At 40.9% G+C, this 27,019-nt stretch overlaps 2 protein-coding genes across 3 annotated transcripts; one reads left to right on the plus strand and one right to left on the minus strand.

Annotated features, from left to right (window-relative positions):
• On the plus strand, positions 1–11,352 carry LOC109622522 (NADH dehydrogenase [ubiquinone] 1 beta subcomplex subunit 7). Its single transcript, XM_029870430.2, has 4 exons — positions 1–141; positions 216–373; positions 664–832; positions 11,076–11,352. The coding sequence occupies exons 2-4, from the start codon at positions 262–264 to the stop codon at positions 11,170–11,172; spliced, it is 378 nt and encodes a 125-aa protein (XP_029726290.1). The 5' UTR covers positions 1–141; positions 216–261; the 3' UTR covers positions 11,173–11,352.
• Positions 11,353–11,418: 66 nt separating this feature from the next.
• LOC109622521 (protein PBDC1) lies at positions 11,419–12,145 on the minus strand. Of its 2 annotated transcripts, none has more exons than XM_029860788.2 (2): positions 12,036–12,145; positions 11,419–11,958 (listed from the first exon to the last, which is right to left on the minus strand). In XM_029860788.2, the coding sequence occupies exon 2, from the start codon at positions 11,903–11,905 to the stop codon at positions 11,450–11,452; it is 456 nt and encodes a 151-aa protein (XP_029716648.2). In that variant the 5' UTR covers positions 11,906–11,958; positions 12,036–12,145; the 3' UTR covers positions 11,419–11,449. The 2 variants fall into 2 exon arrangements, with proteins under 2 accessions (XP_029716648.2, XP_029716649.2); XM_029860789.2 differs by having other exon boundaries at positions 11,419–11,941; positions 12,036–12,129.
• Positions 12,146–27,019: the final 14,874 nt, after the last annotated feature.

The following is a 27,019-nucleotide window of genomic DNA, read 5'->3' on the forward strand; positions in this document are numbered from 1 at the left end:
TTCCAGAGTTTTTGCAAAGGGGCAGTACTTTGACATTCTGCTTTCCGCGTCTCATTCGTCCGAGAACTGTCAGACGAGCGAATCAGGTGCAAAGAAAAAGAACGACACTCTCTAGCTGCTGGAAGAGTCGGAAGTTTTGATGTAAGTAAAACGGTACTCAACGAAGAAAAGTAACTTTTTTTCCGCTGCCGAACTGATTTTTCTACATTTTACAGCAACGGTTCGACGTTCCGATTCACGGGAAAGGATTAACGTCACAAAATGGGCAACTATTTATCGCTCTACGTAACCAACCCGAAGGGAACTCCGAAGCCCCTAACGGACCCTTCCTTCGATGCGAATATGGGTTTCCCGAACGGCCGGAAAGAAAGAGGTATGTGGCTTTCGGGATTAAAGAATAAGAGTTAGAATCGGGTTTGGCCCCGAGCCTAACTGAAAACTATCGGCCGATGACTGGGTGGACATGCAGGATTGTAAAATCGAGTGTAATTGGTCCGTAATTTCGTGACTGTTTACGTTGAAAATTACATAACAAAAAAGGTTAAGAGAGATACGAGCGACAGAGCGATCGACATGAGCCAGCCACTCAGAAGATAAACCAAAACAATAGGTTGATGAGATGTAGTGTGATTCTAAATTTTACTTTCTTCTTGCTTCTTCTAGTGATGATTGCCACCGAACAGGAAATGGAAGCCGCCAAACTGCCACTGGCCGATCGGGATTACTGTGCCCACAAGCTGATCGCCTATCGTGCCTGCCGAGCGGACGTTTGGCCGTGGGCGTACAAGTGTGCCCACGAAAAGCACGATTATCTCAACTGTGAATACGATGAGTGAGTATTGAACATTGATTGCAGTGCGTAGAAGCTCGTTTATCCCCGTCCTACAGGATCCATATACATTGAACGCACGGGTAGTCAGAAAGACCGTGCTAAAGAGTGACGGGTTTGATTCCGGGTCGGTCCACAATCTTTTAGTAAAGGATATATTTTGGATTTTTAAACTCTTCCCTAAATGTTCCAGACCTGGATTGGTTAATAAGGATCGTTGCCGTCTTATTACCAGATTACTAGATACTCTTGATCCCCGTCGCAAAAGTGTCAAAAGCGATCTTTATTTCCGATTTGTTGACCTCTCGCATCAATGGGGCACGTTCGGTGTAGTACTAGAATTGAAGTAATGAGTTGAATTTTTGTATGGTGAGAAGGTCAATTCTCTGTTTCTGCAATGAAATGGTTCAAAAAGCGTGGGTATTGTGATTCTTTGTCTAATTTAATGCTGTTTGAGCAAAACTTTGGATAACTATGTTGTTTATGTTGCAAGAAATGGAGAAAACAACAACACGGTTACTCAAAGTTTTGCTCAAACAGCATTAAATTAGACAAGAAATCATAATACCCACGCTTTTTGAACCATTTCATTGCAGAAACGGAGAATTGGCCTTCTCACCATACTAAAATTCAGCTCATTACTACAAATCTAGTACTTCACCGATCTGTCCTATTGCGCACAGTTGCTGAGTAATTTAAAAACTAATATTCGCAGTAGATTCTTTCGCAATAGTACACAATCGGGACATTTGGTATGAAATCATTTGGCATAATCGAATTGCACCCTTCTTTATTATGCCAAATGGCCGTTATTCCAAATGTCTTTATGCCAAGTGACCTTATGCTAAATGACACAATCGGTGAAGTACTAGATTTGTAGTAAATGAGTTGAATTACATATTGTATGGTGAGATTAAGGCAAAGACTTAGGCCAAGACTCAGTCTCCGTTTTTGCAATGTAATGGCGCAATAAGCGTGGGTAGTATGACCATAGACAAACATGCATAGTACGCAAATCGCAATCATCGCACGATTTAACGGTCATTTTGAAAATAAAGTGTAGTTCGGACTCAATGAGGTACAGATATATCTATTGATTCGGACTGTTCTCGCCTCTTAATGTTGGTGAAAAATGCACGCGACGCCGATCACCTGCTAAATTGACACATCGAACCGGGGGAAACTACACCTTTCTTAATTACTTGATCAAAACAAACAAAATCATTATTCTTTTTGTTCCTATAGCAACATGTAGTCGTCTTCTTCGCATTTCAACCAAAAAATCTTTGGAAACTTCAAAACACAGTCTGTGATAACACAAAGAGAGAATTGATGAAGAAAACTCGAAAAAGTCAGTTAGTTCCAAATGAAAAATCAGTGCAGAGGCTCATTAGTTGATGACTTAGACAATGGGTTATCTAATGAATGTTTGACAAATTACGTACCATTGAAATTACTTTATTTTTGATGGCCTTCCCACTCATTACGATATGTGTGGAATGTCCTTATAAAGGGTGTACGGTCAAAATTTGGCCACACAATTTGTTTCATAACTTGAGACTACGTACACCAAAACAGCTGATTTTTTTACCAGTAATGATACATTATATGTAGCTTATACCATAAAATTTTCATCAAAATCGGTTTAGTATTTGCGAAGATATTGTGAATCCTGAAAACTGCAAGTTTAAAATTTTGTACAAAGAGGATTAAAAAATAAGAATACATTTTTACTCTTTTATTTATAGAGCCAGAAATACTAAACCAATATCAATGAAAAATTTTCTGTATGTAAAGTATACATATCAAAATGTTGTGTAAAAATTCAGTTCATTCAGTTTGATCCAGCCGTTACAAAGTTATATTTGTTTGGGTGGTCAAATTTTGTCAAGTCAAGTTAAATTTTGGTTACACACTTTTTTTTTTTCATAACTTTAGACTGCGTACACCAAAACAGCTGATTTTTGGATCAGTAATGGTACATTATAAAATTTTCATCAAAATCGGTCTAGTATTTGCGGAATTTTGGTCTACGTGGTTTATGAACAGCCCGTAATCTTAATTTGAACCATCGTAATCATAATTTGAACCAATTTTAATCTAGTTTTGAACTACTGTCGGCAGCAGCTCGAGCATTTCCCACAGCAGCCAATTTCATGCTAAACAACTAAAATTCACATGGATCTGCTAATTCCCATAACTATGTTTCATTAGGCAGTGGAATTTCAACTCAAATCTCGAATTTCAACTCAATCTTCGGAATTCTTCAGGAATTCGGAAACAAAATTTGAAGTTTCTCATCTTCCAAGAGTAAACAAAGCAGCCACTAGCGCAGTCTGCAGGCCAACACTAGAAGCTCGCCCCCTCTCACTAGTTCAAATTTAGATTACAAATGGTTCAATTCAAGATAAGATTCTCCAAGTAATACTTACGTAAAATTGATAATGTTATGACAAATAATGTGGAATATTATTCGGTTAGTCGATTCTACGATGAATTTGCTTTCAATTAACGTATTCACTTATTGCATGTGATATAATGCGTGATTTTTCAATTGTTTATTTTCAATGAAAAAAACCCGATTTAATCCACCTATGGTGAACAGAACCCTTCTTACACTTATTAAAACGATCGTTGTCTTATTTGTATTTAACATATTTATTTTGTGTGATGGACCAAAAGTTCTAGAAAATATTGTGGATTTGGCATCTAGTGGATTGGTTTCCAAAATAGCATCATGGACTATGGACTAAACTACCAGAAATGCCAGACATCTTCTAGAATCTCGTGTGAAATTTAAAAAAATAGCTTACATATTCTGGAATATTGTATCTTTTGTTAACTGCCAAAAGATCTTGAATCGATTAACAAATGGATAACAAAATCAACGAGATACAGTTTGTCTAATATCTCTTAATCAGTCGATTAAATTAGCTCTGAAGTACTTGGTATTCATGGTTATGGTGTAAAAAGGACAAAATAATATATCTACTATGCTAATCAGTTTTGGAATTAGCTAGTTATTTTGGCAGTCCAGTTCTCGCATTTTTCCCAGAATATATAAATTCAAAACTTTCATTTAACATATTGTTAGTTTTCATAGAATTCCTGTTTATTTGTAATTTGTTATTTATAATTTTATTGAAAACAATAACCACATACATTTTATATGAGGTCAGCATTATTGATTGAACATTAATTTCCCATAGACTGGTCAAAAGCTCATGCAAGATAACAAACGAATATAATAATTAAAAAAGGAATTTTTTGAAAAACTCTTCGAAAGATAACTCAGTAACCAAATGTCCAATCGAAAAAAAAAATTACAGGGCCTTTTACAAGGATACTGTAGCTTTCATTTGGTGCTAAGAGAACCCAAATCGGTTGACAGACGGCTGAGATATTTATTATGGTACCCTTGGTCAAAAATCTCTCAAAAGGTTAACCTGTATTACTCCCAAGTACTTTTTGAAAGATATCTCGATAACCAAATGTCCAATCCTAATAAAATTGTATAGGGTACTACTAGGATGTTATAGCTTTCATTTGATGCCAGGAGAACCGAAATCGGTTGACAGACGGTTGAGATATTATTATGATACACTTGGTCAAAAATCTCAAAAAGTTTAGTTGAATAAATCTTAAGTACTCTTCGAAAGATATCTCTGTAACCAAATGTCCAATTCTAATAAAATTTATGAGCGATCTACTGATATGTTGTAGCTTTCATTTGGTGCCAAGAGAACCCAAATCGATTGACACACGGCTGAGATATTTAGTATGATACACTTTGTTAAAAATCTCAAAAAGTTTAGTTGTATAACTCCTAAGTACTCTTCGAAAGATATCTCGGTAACCAAATGTCCAATCGAAATAAAATTTCAGAGCGTTCTACTACGATGTTGTAGCTGTCATTTGCTGCCAAGAAAACTCAAATCGGTTGACAAACGGCTGAGATATTCATCAATATGCTAAATGTCAAAAATCTCTCAAAAAGCTAACCTATATTACTTCAAAGTACTCTTCGAAAGATATCTCGTTAACCAAATGTCCAATCGAAATAAAATTTCTGGGCGATCTACTAGGATGCTGTAGCTTTCATTTGGTCCCAAGAGAACCCATATCGATTGACAAACGGCTGAAATATTTATTATGATACACTTGGTCAAAAATCGTAAAAAGTTTAGATGCATGACTCATAAGTACTCTTCGAGAGATATCTCGGTAACCAAACGTCCAATCGCAAAAAAATTCAATAGCGTTCTACTAGGATGTAGTAGCTTTCATTTGCTTCCAAGAGAACTCAAATCGGTTGACAGACGGCTGAGAAACGTGCGTGACTTTTTTTGTAACGCACATACACACACACACACATACACACACACACACACACACACATACAGACATTTGCTCAGTTCGTCGAGCTGAGTTCATTGGCATATGAGACTCGGTCCTCCGGGCCTCGGATCGAAAGTCGGTTTTTCGAGCGATATTTATACCCTTCTTATGGGTGTAAGAAGGGTAAAACATTCAATGCTTTTAAAGCCAATTCTTCCAGGTTATATTATGAGAATCCGTTTACCAAAATTTTGGGACAATATTTGCCCGAAAAGTGTGTCATTTTAAAGAATTTCGAAATGGTTCAAATGTTACGTTTGTAATATAGACGTGGGGCCCGATACGGAAAATAAAATGTGCATTCGTAAGGTTCCAATTTTTTTTGTTACATTGGCGCCCAACTAAAAAACCCACGTTCATGTTAAAGTTTAGTGTTTCTTTGTTGATCCATCTGGTTTAGGTTACGTAAACTTAGAGTAGATCAGATATGAGTGTCCGCAACAGTAAAGATAGATAAAGGATAAGTGCTTGGTTGATGTCAGTTCTTTGGCCGTTGGTTAATGGCGTTAGATCATACCCTTTGCCAGGATTCGCTGGCGTTATTAGTTTTAAGTTAGCCTGGTGGCAATTAGTTTTAAGTTAGCCTGGTGGCAATTAGTTTAAGGTTAGCCTGGTGGCAATTTAACTCGCGGAGTTATCTGGTAAGCGTTTGGCTTACGTATTTTAGTTAGTCTGGTGACACCAAATAGAATGATCATCGCTGCCATCAACCGACCACTTGGAAGGATAGTAAATGAGAGCTTTTTAGAATTTTTCAAGAATCGCGATTTCGATTCTTGAAAAATTCTTCCGCTGTTGCTGGTGTTGTGTTACGTTTGTAATATAGTTGATACGTTGTAAAGTAGATTTAAGAATTTTCCATGAATTGCATTCTCCAATTCATGGAAAATTCTTCGATTGTTGCATGGAGTGTGTTACGTTTGTAAATTGTTGTGAACATTTTGTCAGTTTATTTTGTATGTTAAACTAAGGTTTGTATATTTGCCTCTAAATTTTCATGTGCATTTGTAGCGCTCCAAACATTTCAGGAGCGAACCAGCACAAAACACGCAAGTCGTCCCCTAACACGGACATCAAATTGTAGACGGTCTTGTGTTGTTGCCCAAATCAGGATGCCCCCTTAGGATTAGAAATTCCTAGACCAAAACAAGCTATGAATGCAGCAACAGATGCTGCGAACTAAAAGGCGAACTGCCAAACAAAATACAATTCTAGGATGACTGATGGACCAATAATAATTATGAAACCTCGTCATCCTGGCATTGGACTTCGTTATCTGTTTAGATAACTGGGCACAATTTATGTTATGTGTTGCATGGCGCCCCACGTTGGGCGCCAATGTAACGGATAGTACATTGGAACCTTATAAATGCATATTTCATTTTCCGTATCGGGCCCCACGTCTGGGAACTAGATACAAAAAATAAAATTGAACCTTACAAATGCAAAAATAAGAGACATCACAAATTGACAAACACGACACATAACATAAATGTGCCCAGTTATCCAGATGGATAACTCCTTCCGATCACAGGATGACGAGGTTTCATGTATTGATTTGGGTCCACCAGTCATCCTGGAATTGTATTTTATTTGGCAGTTTGCCTTTTAGTTCACAGCATTTGATGCTGTGTTCATAGCTTGGTTTTGTCTAGGAAAACTAATCCTAATCGGTCATCCCGTTTCAGAGTTCGATACTTGAGCTCAACAACTTGAAGTCCGTGGCAGGGAAAGGTTTACATCTGTAGCACTTGACCGCTGCCCGAAATAGCCTGAAAGTTGGCAATCAATATTGGATTGCATTTCATGGGCCTCTATTTTTCCAGAACTCTATAAATGTATATTAAACTGCCCCCACTCGCATAACAGTCCCATTTGCAAAAAGTAGGAATTGAGAAAACAGCATTTGAAGTTTAAAAACTTGTTTCCATATAAAACTTTGAAAAATCGCCAAAATTTGAAGAATATTTCGATTATCTCGAAACTTTCACAGATTGCTTTGCACATGAATATATAACTGTAAAAAATATTACAATCACTACAAAGTTGTTCAGTTTTGTGTTACGTGACACAAAAATCCATGATGGGACTGTTATGCGAGTACTTTTGATATGGGACGCTCATGACTTGGTATTTTTTTCACATATTGACATAAAAATTTATAATTTTTATTATTGTTTTTGGAAGTACATCGAAAATGATGACTATTCATAACGTTAACTCAAAAGTGATGAAAAGTCAAATGGGACAGTTATGCGAGTGGGGGCAGTAAAGCTCGGGGAATATTTACAAGTTAAAATAAAACATAGACCACAAAGAACGCACGAATATAGAATTTCTAACACATTTGACAATTATTCTGTCTTATAATTGTAACAAATATTTATACCCGTAACACAATCCAACGTTTGAGCAAGAATTTTTCGTGAATCGTTCACCGATTCACGAAAAATTCGGCTCCCATATGCTTCATATCCTTTATAACAATAGTGTTAAGGCCATAACTTAACACTACGATAAAGATAAATAACTTAACCTAAACTCAAAACAAAACCAAAATGAGTTGTGCTACCCGAAAGCCACAATGCTTTCCAGAAACGTAGCGGTGAACAGGACTAACAAGTCCCCAGAAAACACCTTTACTCAAAAAAAAAAGATTGTTACTCGAAAGCCAAACTGCTCTCCAAATCACGTAACGAATAAATCTAACCTATAAACTTTACTTTTATGGAGGTTAACTGTCCACAAAAATAAAATGGCCTTAAGACTGAAGTTATAATCCTTCCGGCTAGCTGTACGGGGTTTTTCAGTTGGGCGCCATGTTACAAAATACAACATGGAACCCTACAAATGCAAGGGCCCCACGTTGGGCGCCAATGCAACAAAACATTGGAATCTTATAAATGTACATTTTATTTTCCGTATCGGGCCCCACGTCTGGGAACTTAGATACGAAAAATAAAATGGAACATTACAAATGCACAAAACACAAACATGCAACACATATTGTTCGTGCAGTTGAAAATCGGAATTTTTGACACGCGAAAATCGATTTTTCTCCTAAACCATGTGTCGGACGTACGTCGGGCACAGTGCGCTGGATAGAGGGCCAGGTCCGCTATCCAGCGCACTACGTCCGACGTTAGGTTTCACGTATGGATTTTGAGAAAATTCGATTGTCGGGTGTGGGGAAACTTCGGGTTTCAACCGCGACGACAATAACATAAATTGTGCCCAGTTATCTAAACAGATAACGAAGTCCAATGCCAGGATGACGAGGTATCATAATTATTATTGGTCCATCAGTCATCCTAGAATTGTATTTTATTTGGCAGTTCGCCTTTTAGTTCGCAGCATCTGTTGCTGCATTCATAGCTTGTTTTCGTCTAGGAATTTCTAATCCTAAGGGGGCATCTAGATTTGGGCAACAACACAAGACCGTCTACAATTTGATGTCCGTGTTAGGGGACGGCTTGTGCGTTTTGTACTGGATCGCTCCTGAAATTTTTGGAGCGCTACAAATGCACATTAAATTTCAGGGACAAGGACAAATGTACAAACCTTAGTAAAACATACAAAATAAACAGACAAAATGTTCACAACAATTTACAAACGTAACACACTCCATGCAACAATCGAAGAATTTTCCATGAATTAGAGAATGCAATCCATGGAAAATTCTTAAAACTACTTTACAACGTATTAACTATATTACAAACGTAACACAAATTAAGATTACAATTTGACTAGTTCAAAGTTAGATTTCTTACCCTATCAAAATGTTGTGTAAAAATTTCATTCAATTTGATCCAGCCGTTACAAAGTTATATTTGCTAGTTGGCACTCGGTCAGTTTTTTTTTCATATTAAAACTGCTACAACTTTGAAAGTATTCATACAAAATGGCTCAAAATTTTACTAAGAACATATTTTCATAATAGTATTATACTGTAAAATTTTGATAAAAATTGGAGCAGTATTGGTAGTTTGGTATTCCATATAGCCGAGGCGGTAAACGCACACGCACGGGTATTCAGCATGACCATGCTGAGGGTGACGAATTCGATTCCCGGTCGGTCCAGGATCTTTTCGTAAAGGAAACTTCCTTGACTTCCTTGGGCATAGAGTATCTTCGTGCCTGCCACACGATATACACATGCAAAATGGTCATTGGCAGAGGAAGCTCTCAGTTAAAAACTGTGGAAGTGCTCATTGAACACTAAGCTGAGAAGCAGGCTTAGTCCCAGTGAGGACGTTACGCCAAGAAGAGGAGAGGATTGGTAGTTTGGTAATTTTGTATTATAGAATTGTGCTTTATTGACCTTAAATTTCCGAAAATTTATATGGAGCGTTTTTGTACAAAATTTTAAAAAGGTAGGTCGATGGTTTTATCTATATAGGGTATGTGTTCCATCATTGATCTTACGCTCCCATATTCATCCTATTCAAAAACAAGCGATTACGGCACCGATTGATTCCGTTCTTTTTGTTTTCATGGGTGCTCACTTCTAACAAAAAATACAAAAATAAGAAACAATACAAACAGCGCTTCAATCCTTTGTTTTTCGTAGGATGAAAATGGGAGCTACATGCTTAAGAAGGGAACCAATACCCTATCAACCAATACTTAATCGATTTTGATGAAAATTTTATGGTATAAGCTACATATAATGTAGCACTACTGATGATCCAAAAATCAGCTGTTTTGGTCTAAAGTTATGAAAAAAATGTGTGCCCAAATTTTGACCGTATCACACTTTATTTAGCAAAATCACTAGAATTCGACACTTCCTTTGATGCGTTACGTAATTTATGAATGGTGACTGTCATCTTGCAATAGTTAATGAATTCACGTTTTGCGTAACATAACATCATACACTGGAAACTCGCTCCCGTTTACTAGTTCAAACCTAGATTACAAATGGTTCAATCCAAGAAAACATTCTCCAAGCACGAACATAATTCGAAATAGCTTAATCAACTATTTGGAAGCTGTTTGTAGTCTCAAAATGGGTAAATTCGACCGCGTGAGGAAATTTAGCTTAAATTTATTGTAAAATTGTGTCGATCTGGTAAATGTTTAAAGAAATAATCAAATTAAGGATTGACATGAGCTGAAGTACATATATGAGTTAAGCCCTAATCCACTCAGAAAACTCTTTTCTGGCTTTTTTTTGAAGTCAAGAGAAGAAAAGTACCATAAACGGACAGTGGCAACTATATTTGCCACCTAGATTTTTGAGGTTCTTTTAATCAAAAATTGTTTTCTACATGTATTTAGGCCGATGCAAATATTATTTTTCTTTTATGTCCAAGACCTCTCATCGGGTACGAGGGGGGGGGGGGGGGACAAAAATAAATAAGGAACAAACAAAAAAAACTATTGAAATTTTTTAAATTACACCAACTATTGAAAACATTTTTCAACTATTGAAAAAAAGTTGTTTGCAAACATTTTTTCTATTGAAAATTGAGTCATGGGCCGCCATGTTTTTTTTTCGCCCCTTCAATATTTTGGGATTTTTGGAAGGGGGGTGACATAAACAAATTAAATCTTTGCATCGGCCTTATTTAGGTATAAAATCATGTCCATAATATTATGCGTTAACAACTCTTCTAGTTTTCTCGGTCTTCTAAAGCATTGAATAATTAAACATTTCAATAATCAGATGTAATCATGGCTTATGCGGGTATTTAATCTGTCTAGTGAACCCCCTGAATATTGATCCATGACCTGATGTAATGTAGCAACTAAAAGGTTTACAATAAAACAACACTTTACAAATTTTAAATCACTGATAAATTTAGTAAATCCCCTTAATATCAATTTTTTCTTCTAAAAATTTCAGCTACATCAACCGAATGAAGGAATACGAACGCGAGAAGCGATTGCTCCAGAGAAAGCAGAGAATCGAAAAGAAGCAAGCCCAAGAACTGCACGCTTGAAGAGCACCCATCGCCAGAGTGTTTCCTCCGATCGAGAACTTGTTAAATATAAATTTAGTAGCACTGGCCAAAAGCCAACCAATGTAAAACATCAACAGACGTTTTCAATTCTTCAGCCGATTCGTTCTATCAAGCTTTCTAATAAATACGGATAACGGTTTTAGGGGTAAAATAAAATAATTACCTGTTTTCACTCGTACTGGTGGGCGGTCATCATATCCGAAGGCTATCGAAAACAATCGACCTTTTTTACGAAACACTCCTCACCAACCATCTTTTATTCCTCCTTTTTACTGCGGCTCTTGAACTTCTCCCGGATGCAGTCGTTGTGTCCCTCTCGATTCCGCGCGATTTCGATCGCCCAGAACTGAATCCTCACCACCAGAATGGCGTTCTCCGGGTGGAATTCCTCGCTAGCACTGGCCCTCAACAGCGTCCCGTAGCTGTAGTCCTCCAGGCGGTTAAACTTCTCCATGTACGTTCGCCATTTGGCTTTGCCGTCGGCGCTCTTCAGTTCGTTCTCGTCCACCACGGCCACGTTCATGTCGGGGAACTGCTTGCGGAACTCTTCGTAAATTTCGTTGTCGTATGGGGTGAGGTGCAGCTGGCGCGGGTCTACGCTGCACAGTAGATTGAAGTGTACCTCGGCGTGCTCGACGGCTTTCATTGCCCACAGCTCCTCCACCATGCCATCGTTCACGAACTCATCTGCCGGGCGCGAAAGTACGTCCATCGCGGATTGTATTTTATCGTTTTCGAGCAGCTATATCTGCAAATAAGCAATGCCTGATAGTATTTTGTTTAATGTGAACTGTTTAAACGGTTTAATTAGTTCAGAAATAAAATAAAAACTAATTTCTTACCTCGTTCTGGATTGGAGCACGAGTTTTGTTCGTTTTTTTGCTTTGTTTATTTCGTCAGCTCGTTGACAGCGCATTTGATGTTATTGAAAGGGATAGGAATCGATACCATTGCAAATAAAACGGAGGTGACAGATAATCTCGAACACTGAAAAAAATTTACTCGTCTGAGTAATGTGTTTTACATACCAGATTTGCGCGCATATCGTGTTTAGAAATCTCGACTTGAATGAAGTGACTCGCCGTGTACCGTCTACCCCCGCTGGTTTGACCATATCTAATCTGAACACTTTTTAATTTGACCCCCTCTAATCTGCACATGGTTCAATCTAAAAATGGTTCAAACGTCATTCTGCTCATGGAACGGGGTGAAACGGAACGCAGAATCAAAACAAAACAGCAAAAAGTGTTACCATCAGTGTGTTTTCCGATGCCCACAGGATTACTAGAAGTTCAAATTAAAAATGAACCCCGTTGGTTTGCATGGGATGTCATTCAAACCAACGGGGGCGAACGGTAAATCAAATGGAGAGTCACCACATTCAAAACGAGTTTTCTCTCCTCGTCAGACCTCATCCTCGAGAGCGTCACGTCACTCCATTCGTGGAATGAGCACATTCCCGCATAACGAAATACTGTTTGTGTCAAGGATTTTAGGCAAGAGTTCTGCACACTAAGATTCAGATGTTCCAGCTCAGTAATTTTTTCACTGAATTCAGTAATTTTTCCATCTTTTTACTGAGTTTTCAACAGCAGATTTATCTCGGTACACTCGGTAATCGTATTTACCGTTAACCAGTAACGATATTTACCGTGTTTCAGTAATTTTTGACAGTTTCTTAGCTGAGCTCGGTAACACATTTACAGAATATCCGCAAAATAAACAACCGAGCGTACCGAGTTAAATCTGCTGTTGAGAACTCAGTAAAAAGATGGGAAAAATACCGAGCTGATCTTAGTGTGTGGGTGGAATTTTGTTGGTAAACATCGATTAGATTAACAACACTTGTCAAAAACAGACAGGGTTTCACATAGCACAAAACGAGGCGTAAAAACATTCGAAGAAAACACTCCACTGGGTACATGCGGCATCTCGAAAATTCCTGAATATATAGATTAGCAATGAAAATTACATTGCTTCCCCAAATAAATAAAGACGATTCTATTTTGAAATATCCGAGGGAATATCAGTTAGATGATTCCTTGTTAATTGATTCAATAGGATAAATAATTTTCTGATAGAGAAAGAAACCACCTGTGGTGGGTGCATTCATCTGCTTTTTGACAGCTGCCAACAACCGACTGATGAAATCAAAACAGAAAAAGTGTCGCCATACGCACGGCTGGCTATTCGTCACTCTTCGCTTTTCGATACTTTATTTTCTCTGCCTTAAGCCCAGTTTCGTGTTTAAAAGGAATCGCTCAAGAAATTTCTTGACCGGTTCCTAGCAGAAACTTTCTACAGTGACTGCCATTTGAATTGGGTTCTTTAGTGGTATCCAGATTATGCCATAATCAGTATCTCCGCCTGAAAATTAGTCGAAATCCAAAATTTCATAATTTTTGGTACCCGGAAAGTATTCTTAAAATGCATTTAAAGTTTGTATGGGGAATTTTTTTTGTTCGGGGCGAACTGTCATTCTATCGATTGAATTGTCATTCTATCCACAAAATTTAAAACTGTTTTGTTTATTTAACCATAAAAACAAAGGTATTGGAACGCAATAAAATCATGTTATACTTAGAAAAATGAGCTCTTTCTATTAAGCTATAGAAAATAGCAATATTTCATTCACTAAACAACCCAATTGGGTTTTTAAATTTAGATAAATGTATTGATTTTTTGGTTTTATACGAAAGAGCATCTTTTTCTGAACCACTATGATTTTTTTCAGATTTTTAGGACTTAATTTTAGTACCTAAAATCAATTTCGAAGAGATTTTTCAAAATCACCTTTTGACAGCTAGGCAACTGCTTGACAGCTCCGCCCAGTACAAAATGCGACGAGGGGTGATTCGACAAATCGCTCCCATACAAACTTCAAACTGATTTTTAAATAGGTTCCCGGGCACCAAAATTCATGAAAATTTGGATTTCGGCTCAGTTTGGCATGCAGATTCCGAATATGAAATTATCTCAACACCACTAAAGAAGCCAATTGTCATTTCTTCGCAACTGCGTACCAATGAGGTACATATACAGGTGGCGCAGATAAACATTGCGAACCACTAGTTGTCTCTTTTGTTCTACCGCTGATCAAGTGCAACTCAATTAGTGACGTCACTAATTGAGTTGCACTTGATCAGCGGTAGAGCAAAAGAGACAACTGTGCAATTCCGAATAACAATGCGGAAAGGAATCACTCAGCCGATGAGCCGACACACGTCTCGCCTCGCTGATAGAAAGATACTGAATTGTGCGGCATAAAGATGGCGATTGCCGACCGACGCTGGCGTAGCCGCGGGACGCCGACGACGAACGCATATTGCGAATCTTTTCTGAAATCCGCATACCGTCCAACAACTGGTGCGCCGACTGCCCATGCGCCGGGCTGTGCGCCATACAAAATGTAAATAAACAAGTGTCAAATTGGTTCGCGCCAAGAGCTCTATCTCTCTTAGGGTTCGGCTCCATTTTTTGTCTAAAACATTGAACGTCTTTATGTCTGAAAATCATGTACAACAAATATATTATTGACGATAACAACGCTTTTACTTCATTAAACCACTGATTAATAGTGATTTGGCTAGTGAAAAACTTGGCGCATAGGCAATCGGCGCGCAAATTGTGCGCTGGTGTGCGGATTTGAGTTAATCGTCGCAAAGTGCCCAACACACATTATACCCTGGCGCGCAACCTAGAGGTCGAAGAGAAACTTGTCGAAATGCTAAAAATTCTCGAGAAGCTCAATATCGACGGCGGAGAGGTGAGCTCTCATTCAGCTCTTGTCACACTTAGCATTGGGTGCTCGTTCGCGCCCACACATCCACCTTTCTCTCTAAAAAAAAATGGCTATCAAAGGTGCGGTTGGATAACGATGAGTTCACTCAGCGAAAATAACTAACGAAATTCAACAAAATACCTTATGTTTTTTTTTGCTATAAGTAAAAGTTATACCTTATGAAAATTTATCGTGCTTGTTATGACAAATTTCATAAGATAGACTTATTAAAAGAGTAAAAAAAAACTTGAAATGACGCAGACTGGATTCTATCAATGAACATCGGACAACATCGGCTACCGACACTTGAAAATATCATGTTGCTAAACATATATAAAAGTCCAGCTGTGTGACGATTTTACGTCATAGGGCAACGTTATGAAATTCATCCTAATCATTATGAATTATTTAAAGGCCGTTTCATAAGTTAAGCCTTGGCTGAGTATTTGAAATAAAATGCTTTTATCTCTTAAATTATGTCAATATTATATTCTAATTTTCAAATGTTTCCATCTATTATGCTACAATTAGTTTTGGAACTTGTTGATATCATAAATTTGCACTTGGGAGATGCAATTAATAAGAACCGCTGATCCAGGTCTTCATCAACGTGTAATACTGTGTGTGGATCATTATTATGCCTCTCAAGAAAAATCAGAATATGGCGATTATCTGCCTCTGGCTTCTGATATTAGCGCGACAGTCACTAATCATAACAGCGTCACCAGATTTAAAAGTATATAATTCCATTATATGGGGTTTGACAGCAAGAACACTCATTCCACTGAGCCACTCTTGCCGTTCGTCACAAATACATTAAAAAACATCTGTCACTTTGCGAAACCCACGTGCTTTTGTTTTTGGCGGGAACACTTTTTCTTTTGTTTTGCCTTGCGACTGTCATGCGGCGGTATGCCTTGCGAGCGTACGACCGCCGCAGGACTCTAATAAAAGATAAGCGCGACAATACGTCCCGCTGAAAAATCGGTGTCCTACTCTGTTTTTCGGAATACTTCATAGTTAGATCATAGAAGATCTTCATAGTTAGCAAGCATTGCTTATGCATCACGTTGAAACTCTTTATTATACATAACGTTGAAAACTTTTTCCAAGAAGTCTAGAAAGTGAGGCAATTGGCATAATTTTGTACAGATATCTGCTCGGATAAAAACTAACCATAGGGTGTATGGTGAAAACCATTCCTGCACCATACAGTGTACCAGCTACAATAAAGTGTATTGTAATGAAATGGTTCGCTATACTATACATTTACATTGGATTTTAATGTAACAATATATTATACTGTTTTTCTTACGTATGAACCATTCACTTTTCCGAAACATTATTTTTCCGTGAATTTTTAATTATTTCTGGTGTTCGATTTGAATAGATCGTATGTTTGCTGTGATTCCTATGCAGATTCGACCTATTCAAATCGAACACCAGATTTATTCAGTTTAAGATTTTTTTCCGTGCTTTGTTTTGTTGATGTTTGTGACTTTTTTGATGCAAAGGAAAGGAAAGAAAAAAAAGTGAATAAGTTGAAACATCAATTTAACCTTTTGGAATCGATTTTTTTCGCCGCTGTTGACGCAACCTCACTGGTGTCGAACACGTATGCTCGGTTTCATCGCCGGGGTCATATATGACCCCTCCGGCTCCAAAGGGTTAATGCCAATAACATGTTTAAATCAGTGGTAAACCAGATGTCCTAAGAACTGCAGGTCCAAGCAGGGGTCCAAGAGATATGGCGGGCTCGAGGGCGGGCTAGGTGTGTAGAGTGCGATGAAAGAAATACGAATGCAATGTAGGCCAACCCGGAAAGATGCAGGTAAGATTACCGTAAATCAGTAGATGAGTTCAACACTTCAACACTATTCTTTCTGTATTTGCATTTAGGGGAGTTTTCTCCTCTTCTCTCATGTGAACTTGCCTTCGACCACAATCGAATCAAATGCGGTTGACAAACTTTATCTTTGACGTAGAGCCATCTTTAACATATGGACTGGACTGAACACTGAAATGACTTTTAATATAGGTTCGTCTGCGGGTTCACCTTTTTAACCTAACTTATATTTGAATCGAACTTGACAGTTATCTCATGAGTTGTTATGTATTTCAAACTTTAGTCAAGCTGGTGCCTCAATATTGCAATAACGGTTAAGCACGCTGTAATGATACTTATGTACCTCGTCACCCACTTCATGCAACTACATTAGTGGTCTAATAACACTTAGCGCGCTCGGCATAGTTCCATCATGCCGCTCAAAGTGTTGCCACAAATAATGCTTAGTTTGCGAAACCCGGTTATCTGGCTGGTGGGGAATGGGAGCCTAAGCTTCAACTGTTAATGCAATCAGAGACTACTCAGACTTAGACGTGGGCGATCCTATATATGAAGGGTTATCCAAAACGCTCTGGGAATTCCCAAAGCGCATTCTAATAAATCTAATAAGCCTAAGATGCCATTAACAGGAGGAAAATGGCAAGATAATATAACAATATATGGTTTATGTAATGTAAAACAATTCAACATAACAAAAGAGAACCATTCCAAAACCATTTGATTAAATGTATAACCAGTAGTAAAATTACAATTAAAAACAATTTATTTACGGTACATTTTATTGTTTGAAACCATTCATGTACCATACAATGTACGGTATATTTAAACCCATGTATCATTATTTTGAACAATTCATTAACAATAAAATGTATGGTTTTGCAAAAAAATATATATGGAGAAAAATATTTTTTTATATTGTTACGATACTTAACAACCTGTATAATATATTGTAAAAATCTTATTTACAATTCACGGTATGGTATCCTACATTACATCTTATTGTTTTTGTATTTTTATTTTTACAGTGGTGTCTATTGTAAAAATATGGTTCTAAATAGTACTGTTACAATATAACGTTCGGTTTTTCTACTGTATTTTTTATTCGGGTGTCTTGATGCTAATCGTATGCTATATTTCATTGTTATTTTTGGTATTTTCCCAGTATGTCTATAATAGTTTTATTGTTGACTGAAGTGTCGGTCGAACTTGTACATGAATTGTGAACAAAGTGAACGGTGAAAGAATGCGCACCTCTCTTTAGCATTCGATCAATATGTGAAGTTTACTGCTTAATATTTTTTAAGCAAATACTTTTTCTCATATCCTTTTTCCAGAAAATGAGAAATAATAGCAACATATTTTTCTCAGATCGACGTCTGACAAACAAATTGGCTCAGACAAACAGTTTTTTTATTCACCTTGATTTTTCTATGAAGTTCGAACGGATGTCATCCACTTTCAGCAGCTGCTGCTTGAGAATCGAGAATTTCTGGATAAACCTAATTTGAGGCACATCTATCACTTCAATCAAATCCCGCATAGAGATTTACAGCTTGTCTTCATCTCAAATAGGTAAAATTCTTTCGACTGGAGACACAGCAAGTGATTTGATCGAGTGAACATTCTATATGGTTTGGTGGGTACTTTTAGCCTATTGGATGTTTCAACCAAAGGCAAATAGACAATTAATTGGAAAGGAATATCCAATGAGTTCGTTCCTTGTTGTTTCCTTTTTAAAGCTTAGTACTCAGATCGTAAGAAATGAGGTCAAGGAAAAAAGTGCATTTTTACCAAAGTAATTTTGACAGTCGATCTTGAGAGAGAAAAAACAAAAAAAATCGACGAAACTCTTTGTTTACCAATCTGACTGACTTGGAATGGAACCGGGACAATCGGCAAGAACAAGTGAACTCCCCTCCCAGGAGCAGGCATGAATCTACTGATCTGGACCACAGCAAACAGGAAGATTGACCAGCAATTCGAAGCGCTCCAGCTCTATTTGACCGGTGATATTCTGAGCGGGCCAACTGGCTGTTTGCTGCAACCGGACACGATTTGTTTTTGAAAATATCGCGTTGCTGGAAAGATGTGATTTCAAAAAGGAATTGCTTCGGGTATTCGGAAAATCCACCGGAGCTTCCTCCAGGGATTCCTCAGGAGTTCCTCCAGGAATTCCGTCCAGGATTCCTCCAGAAATTCCTTCGGTGATTTCTCCAGCAATTTAGGCAGATATAACTCCAGGAATTCCTCCGGGGATTCATCCTTAAAATCCTTCTACAATTCCTCCAGGGGTTCTTCCGGGAATTCCTCCGAGGATTCCTTCAGAAATTTATCTGGCGACTCCTTCAGAAATTCCTTCGGTGATTCATCCGGAAATTCCTTAGAAGATTCCTCCAGGAATTCCCCGAGGATTCATCCATGAAATCCTTCTAAGATTCCTCCTGGGATTCTTCCGGGGATTCCTTCAGGAATTTTTTCAAGGATTCCTCTAGGAATTCCTTCGGAGATTCATCCGTGAATTCCTTCGGAGATTCATCCGTAAATTTCTTCGGATATTCCTTCAGGAATTCTATCGAAGATTCCTCCTGGGGTTTCTTCCAGAGATTCATCCATGTAAACCTTCTAGAATTCCTCCAGGACTTCTTCCGGGGATTCCTTCAGAAATAGGATGCCTTTAGAAATTCTTCCAGGGATCCCTTCGGAGATTCCTCCGAAAATTGCATCGGAGATTCCTCCGAAAATTGCATCGGAGATTCTTCCAGGAATTCCTCCGGGGATTCCTCTAGGAATTCCTTCGGGGATTCCTCCAGGAATTCCTCCGAGGATTCTCCCAGGAATTCCTCCAGGGATTCTTCCAGGAATTCCTCCGGGGATTCCTCCAGGAATTCCTCCGGGGATTCCTCCGGGGACTCCTCCAGGAATTCTTCCGAGGACTCCTCCAGGAATTCCTCCGGGGACTCCTCCAAGAATTCCTCCGGGGACTCCTCCAGGAATTCCTCCGGGGACTCCTCGAGGAATTCCTCCGGGGATTCCTCCAGGAATTCCTCCGGGGATTCCTCCAGGAATTCCTCCGGGGATTCCTCCAGGAATTTTTCCGGGGATTCCTCCAGGAATTCCTCCGGGGATTCCTCCAGGAATTCCTCCGGGGATTCCTGCAGGAATTCCTCCGGGGATTCCTGCAGGAATTCCTCCGGGGATTCCTCCAGGAATTCCTCCGGGGATTCCTCCAGGAATTCCTCCGGGGATTCCTCCAGGAATTCCTCCGGGGATTCCTCCAGGAATTCCTCCGGGGATTCCTCCAGGAATTCCTCCGGGGATTCCTCCAGGAATTCCTCCGGGGATTCCTCCAGGAATTCCTCCGGGGATTCCTCCAGGAATTCCTCCGGGGATTCCTCCAGGAATTCCTCCGGGTATTCCTCCAGGAATTCCTCCGGGGATTCCTCCAGGAATTCCTCCGGGGATTCCTCCAGGAATTCCTCCGGGGATTCCTCCAGGAATTCCTCCGGGGATTCCTCCAGGAATTCCTCCGGGGATTCCTCCAGGTATTCCTCCGGGGATTCCTCCAGGAATTCCTCCGGGGATTCCTCCAGGAATTCCTCCGGGGATTCCTCCAGGAATTCCTCCGGGGATTCCTCCAGGAATTCCTCCGGGGATTCCTCCAGGAATTCCTCCGGGGATTCCTCCAGGAATTCCTCCGGGGATTCCTCCAGGAATTCCTCCGGGGATTCCTCCAGGAATTCCTCCGGGGATTCCTCCAGGAATTCCTCCGGGGATTCCTCCAGGAATTCCTCCGGGGATTCCTCCAGGAATTCCTCCGGGGATTCCTCCAGGAATTCCTCCGGGGATTCCTCCAGGAATTCCTCCGGGGATTCCTCCAGGAATTCCTCCGGGGATTCCTCCAGGAATTCCTCCGGGGATTCCTCCAGGAATTCCTCCGGGGATTCCTCCAGGAATTCCTCCGGGGATTCCTCCAGGAATTCCTCCGGGGATTCCTCCAGGAATTCCTCCGGGGATTCCTCCAGGAATTCCTCCGGGGATTCCTCCAGGAATTCCTCCGGGGATTCCTCCAGGAATTCCTCCAGGGATTCCTCCAGGAATTCCTCCGGGGATTCCTCCAGGAATTCCTCCGGGGATTCCTCCAGGAATTCCTCCAGGGATTCCTCCAGGAATTCCTCCGGGGATTCCTCCAGGAATTCCTCCGGGGATTCCTCCAGGAATTCCTCCGGGGATTCCTCCAGGAATTCCTCCGGGGATTCCTCCAGGAATTCCTCCGGGGATTCCTCCAGGAATTCCTCCGGGGATTCCTCCAGGAATTCCTCCGGGGATTCCTCCAGGAATTCCTCCGGGGATTCCTCCAGGAATTCCTCCGGGGATTCCTCCAGGAATTCCTCCGGGGATTCCTCCAGGAATTCCTCCGGGGATTCCTCCAGGAATTCCTCCGGGGATTCCTCCAGGAATTCCTCCGGAAATTCCTCCGGTGATTCCTCCAGGAATTCTCCAGGAATTCCTCCAGGAATTCCTCCGAGAATTTCTCCAGGAATTCTTCCAGAAATTTCTCCAGGAATTCTTCCAGGAATTTCTCCAGGAATTCTTCCAGGAATTTCTCCAGGAATTCTTCCAGGAATTTCTCCAGGAATTCTTCCAGGAATTTCTCCAGGAATTCTTCCAGGAATTTCTCCAGGAATTTCTCCAGGAATTCTTCCAGGAATTTCTCCCGGAATTCTTCCAGGAATTTCTCCAGGAATTCTTCCAGGAATTTCTCCAGGAATTCTTCCAGGAATTTCTTCAGGAATTCTTCCAGGAATTTCTCCAGCAATTCTTTCAGGAATTCCTCCAGTAATTCTTCCTGGAATTCCTCAAGGAATTCTTCCAGGAATTCCTCAAGGATTTCTTCCAGGAATTCCTCCAGGAATTCTTTCAGGAATACCTCCAGGAATTCTTCCAGGAATTCCTCCAGGAATTCTTCCAGGAATTCTTCCAGGAATTCTTCCAGGAATTCCTCCAGGGATTCTACCAGGAATTCCTCCAGGGATTCCTCCAGGAATTTCTCCAGGAATTCCTCCAGGGATTCCTCCAAGAATTCCTCCAGGGATTCCTCCAGGAATTCTTCCAGGGATTCCTCCAGGGATTCCTCCAGGAATTCCTCCAAGGATTCCTTAGGTAGCTCCTCCATGAATTCCTTCAGGAATTTCACCACGATTTCTTCCGGTAATTTCTCCAGGAATTCCTTCGAGAATTCCTCCAGGGATCCCTCCATGAATTCCTGCAGGGTTTCTCCCAATAATTTCTGCGGGGATTCCTCCAGGAATTTATTAAGTAAATTCTCCATGAATTCATTCGGAATTTCACCAGGAATTCTTTCGGGAATTTCTCCAGAGATTCCTCCAGAAATTTCTCCAGGAATTCCTACAGAGATTCTTCCAAGAATTTCTCCAAGTTCCTTTAGAGATTTCTCTAGGAATTCTTCTCGGGATTTCTCCAGGAATTCCTCTAAGGATTTCTCCAGGAATTCTTCTGGAGATTTCTCCAGGAATTTCTCTACGGATCTCTCCAGGAATTTCTCCAGAGATTTCTCCAGGAATTTCTTTTGGGATTTCTCCAGGAATTCCTCTAGGGATTTCTTCAGAAATTCCTCCAGGAATTCTTGAAGAAATCCCTCATGGAATTTCTCGAGGAAGTCTTCCAGAAATTCCTTCCGGAATTTCTCCAGGGAATCGTCTCTTAATTCTTCCAGGGATTCGTCAAGGAATTCCTCTACGGATTCTTCAAGAGATTCCTCCAGATATTCCATAAGAAATCCCTCATGGGATTCTTTCAGGAAGTCCTCAAGGGATTCCTCCCGGAATTCCTCCAGGGATTCCTCCCTCAATTCCTCCAGGGATTCCGTAGGAATTTCTCCGGGGATGCTTAAGGGAATACCTCCAAGGATTTTTCCAGGATTATTCCTCCAGAGATTCCTTAAAGAATCCCTAATGGCATTCTCTCGGGAAGTTCTCCAGGAAATTCTCCAGAAATTCCTCAAGGCAATCATCTATAAATTCCTTCAGGAATTTATCCCGGTATTTCTCTTAGGATTCCTCAGGGCTGGATCTAAGGGGGGGCCGGGCCCCACATCCGGGCCTCCACATCCGCTCCTGCCCCGGACCCCTACAATCCTTAATCCGGGCCTGAATTCTACCAAGACTTCTGCCTGATATTCCTCCATGATTTCTGCGTGGGATTTTTCCAGTATGTCATCCTGGCATTCCAAAGTATTTGTAAAATTCTCCGATGGAAATCCTTGAAGAAATTTCTGAAGAAATCCCGAAAGGAGTAACTAAAGAAATCCAGAAAGAAATTTCTTTAAAAACTCCAGAAGCAATTTCTGGAGAAATCCCAGAAGCGATTTCTGGAGAAATCCCAAAAGGAATTCCTAAAAACACCCTGGAAGAGATTTCTGGAAGAATCCCCAAAGGAATTTCTGGAACAATCCCCGCAGGAATTCCTGGAGGATTCGCAGAAGGAATTTCTGGAGGATTCCCAGAAGAAAATACCTGAGATACTTCCGATGGAATTCCCTGAACAACGGAAGAATTATTTAAGGCGTCTCCAAAAAAAAATCGTTGAGAAATCCCGAAAGGAATTCCTGGAGGAATACTCGAAGGAATTCCTGGAGGAATCCCCGGAGGAATTCCTGGATGAAACCCCGGAGGAATCTCCGGTGGAATTCCCGGAAGAATCTCCGATGCAATTTTCGGAGGAATCTCCGAAGGGATCCTGAAAGAATTTCTGAAGGCATTCCCAGAAGAATTTCTGAAGGAATCCCCGGAAGAAGTCCTGGAGGAATCCTAGAAGGTTTCCATAGATAAATCTCTGGAAGAAGCCCCGGAGGAATCTCCGATGGAATTCCTGGAGGAATCCCTGGAGGAATTCCTGGAAGAATTCCTGGAGGAATTCCTGGAGGAATTCCTGGATGAATTCCTGGATGAATTCCTGGAAGAATTCTTGGAAGAACTCCTGGAGGAATTCCTGGAAGAATTCCTGGAGGAATTCCTGGAAGAATTCCTGGAGGAACTCCTGGAAGAATTCCTGGAAGAATTCCTGGAGGAATTCCTGGAAGAATTCCTGGAGGAATTCCTGGAGGAATTCCTGGAAGAATTCCTGGAGGAATGCCTGGAAGAATTCCTGGAGGAATTCCTGGAAGAATTCCTGGAGGAATTCCTGGAAGAATTCCTGGAGGAATTCCTGGAAGAATTCCTGGAAGAATTCCTGGAGGAATTCCAGGAAGAATTCCTGGAGGAATTCCTGGAGGAATTCCTGGAAGAATTCCTGGAGGAATGCCTGGAAGAATTCCTGGAGGAATTCCTGGAAGAATTCCTGGAGGAATTCCTGGAAGAATTCCTGGAGGAATTCCTGGAAGAATTCCTGGAGGAATTCCTGGAAGAATTCCTGGAGGAATTCCTGGAAGAATTCCTGGAGGAATTCCTGGAAGAATTCCTGGAGGAATTCCTGGAAGAATTCCTGGAGGAACTCCTGGAAGAATTCCTGAAGGAACTCTTGGAAGAATTCCTGGAGGAACTCCTGGAAGAATTCCTGGAGGAACTCCTGGAAGAATTCCTGGAGGAACTCCTGGAAGAATTCCTGGAGGAATTCCTGGAAGAATTCCTGTAGGAACTCCTGGAAGAATTCCTGGAGGAATTCCTGGAGGAATTCCTGGAGGAATTCCTGGAGGAATTCCTGGAAGAATTCCTGGAGGAATTCCTGGAAGAATTGCTGGAGGAATTCCTGAAAGAACTCTTGGAGGAATTCTTGGAAGAATTCCTGGAAGAATTCCAGGAGGAACTCCTGGAAGAACTCCTGGAGGAACTCCTGGAAGAATTCCTGGAGGAACTCCTGGAAGAATTCCTGGAGGAACTCCTGGAAGAATTCCTGGAGGAACTCTTGGAAGAATTCCTGGAGGAACTCTTGGAAGAATTCCTGGAGGAACTCCTGGAAGAATTCCTGGAGGAACTCCTGGAAGAATTCCTGGAGGAACTCCTGAAAGAATTCCTGGAGGAACTCCTGGAAGAATTCCTGGAGGAACTCCTGGAAGAATTCCTGGAGGAACTCTTGGAAGAATTCCTGGAGGAACTCCTGGAAGAATTCCTGGAGGAACTCCTGGAAGAATTCCTGGAGGAACTCCTGAAAGAATTCCTGGAGGAACTCCTGGAAGAATTCCTGGAGGAACTCCTGGAAGAATTCCTGGAGGAACTCCTGGAAGAATTCCTGGAGGAACTCCTGAAAGAATTCCTGGAGGAACTCCTGGAAGAATTCCTGGAGGAACTCCTGAAAGAATTCCTGGAAGAATTCCTGGAGGAACTCCTGGAAGAATTCCTGGAGGAACTCCTGAAAGAATTCCTGGAGGAACTCCTGGAAGAATTCCTGGAGGAACTCCTGGAAGAATTCCTTAAGGAACTCCTGGAAGAATTCCTGGAGGAACTCCTGAAAGAATTCCTGGAGGAACTCCTGGAAGAATTCCTGGAGGAACTCCTGGAAGAATTCCTGGAGGAACTCCTGAAAGAATTCCTGGAGGAACTCCTGAAAGAATTCCTGGAGGAACTCCTGGAAGAATTCCTGGAGGAACTCCTGGAAGAATTCCTGGAGGAACTCCTGGAAGAATTCCTGGAGGAACTCCTGGAAGAATTCCTGGAGGAACTCCTGAAAGAATTCCTGGAGGAACTCCTGGAAGAATTCCTGGAGGAACTCCTGGAAGAATTCCTGGAGGAACTCCTGGAAGAATTCCTGGAGGAACTCCTGGAAGAATTCCTGGAGGAACTCCTGAAAGAATTCCTGGAGGAACTCCTGGAAGAATTCCTGGAGGAACTCCTGAAAGAATTCCTGGAAGAATTCCTGGAGGAACTCCTGGAAGAATTCCTGGAGGAACTCCTGAAAGAATTCCTGGAGGAACTCCTGGAAGAATTCCTGGAGGAACTCCTGGAAGAATTCCTTAAGGAACTCCTGGAAGAATTCCTGGAGGAACTCCTGAAAGAATTCCTGGAGGAACTCCTGGAAGAATTCCTGGAGGAACTCCTGGAAGAATTCCTGGAGGAACTCCTGAAAGAATTCCTGGAGGAACTCCTGAAAGAATTCCTGGAGGAACTCCTGGAAGAATTCCTGGAGGAACTCCTGGAAGAATTCCTGGAGGAACTCCTGGAAGAATTCCTGGAGGAACTCCTGGAAGAATTCCTGGAGGAACTCCTGAAAGAATTCCTGGAGGAACTCCTGGAAGAATTCCAGGAGGAACTCCTGGAAGAATTCCTGGAGGAACTCCTGAAAGAATTCCTGGAGGAACTCCTGGAAGAATTCCTGGAGGAACTCCTGGAAGAATTCCTTAAGGAACTCCTGGAAGAATTCCTTAAGGAACTCCTGGAAGAATTCCTGGAGGAACTCCTGGAAGAATTCCTGGAGGAACTCCTGGAAGAATTCCTGGAGGAACTCCTGGAAGAATTCCTGGAGGAACTCCTGGAAGAATTCCTTAAGGAACTCCTGGAAGAATTCCTGGAGGAACTCCTGGAAGAATTCCTGGAGGAACTCCTGGAAGAATTCCTGGAGGAACTCCTGGAAGAATTCCTGGAGGAACTCCTGGAAGAATTCCTGGAGGAACTCCTGGAAGAATTCCTGGAGGAACTCCTGGAAGAATTCCTGGAGGAACTCCTGGAAGAATTCCTGGAGGAACTCCTGGAAGAATTCCTGGAGGAACTCCTGGAAGAATTCCTGGAGGAACTCCTGGAAGAATTCCTGGAGGAACTCCTGGAAGAATTCCTGGAGGAACTCCTGGAAGAATTCCTGGAGGAACTCCTGAAAGAATTCCTGGAGGAACTCCTGGAAGAATTCCTGGAGGAACTCCTGGAAGAATTCCTGGAGGAACTCCTGGAAGAATTCCTGGAGGAACTCCTGAAAGAATTCCTGGAGGAACTCCTGGAAGAATTCCTGGAGGAACTCCTGAAAGAATTCCTGGAAGAATTCCTGGAGGAACTCCTGGAAGAATTCCTGGAGGAACTCCTGAAAGAATTCCTGGAGGAACTCCTGGAAGAATTCCTGGAGGAACTCCTGGAAGAATTCCTTAAGGAACTCCTGGAAGAATTCCTGGAGGAACTCCTGAAAGAATTCCTGGAGGAACTCCTGGAAGAATTCCTGGAGGAACTCCTGGAAGAATTCCTGGAGGAACTCCTGAAAGAATT

The sequence above is a fragment of the Aedes albopictus genome, chromosome 2, assembly GCF_035046485.1.
Source record: "Aedes albopictus strain Foshan chromosome 2, AalbF5, whole genome shotgun sequence".
Lineage (NCBI taxonomy): Eukaryota > Metazoa > Arthropoda > Insecta > Diptera > Culicidae > Aedes > Aedes albopictus.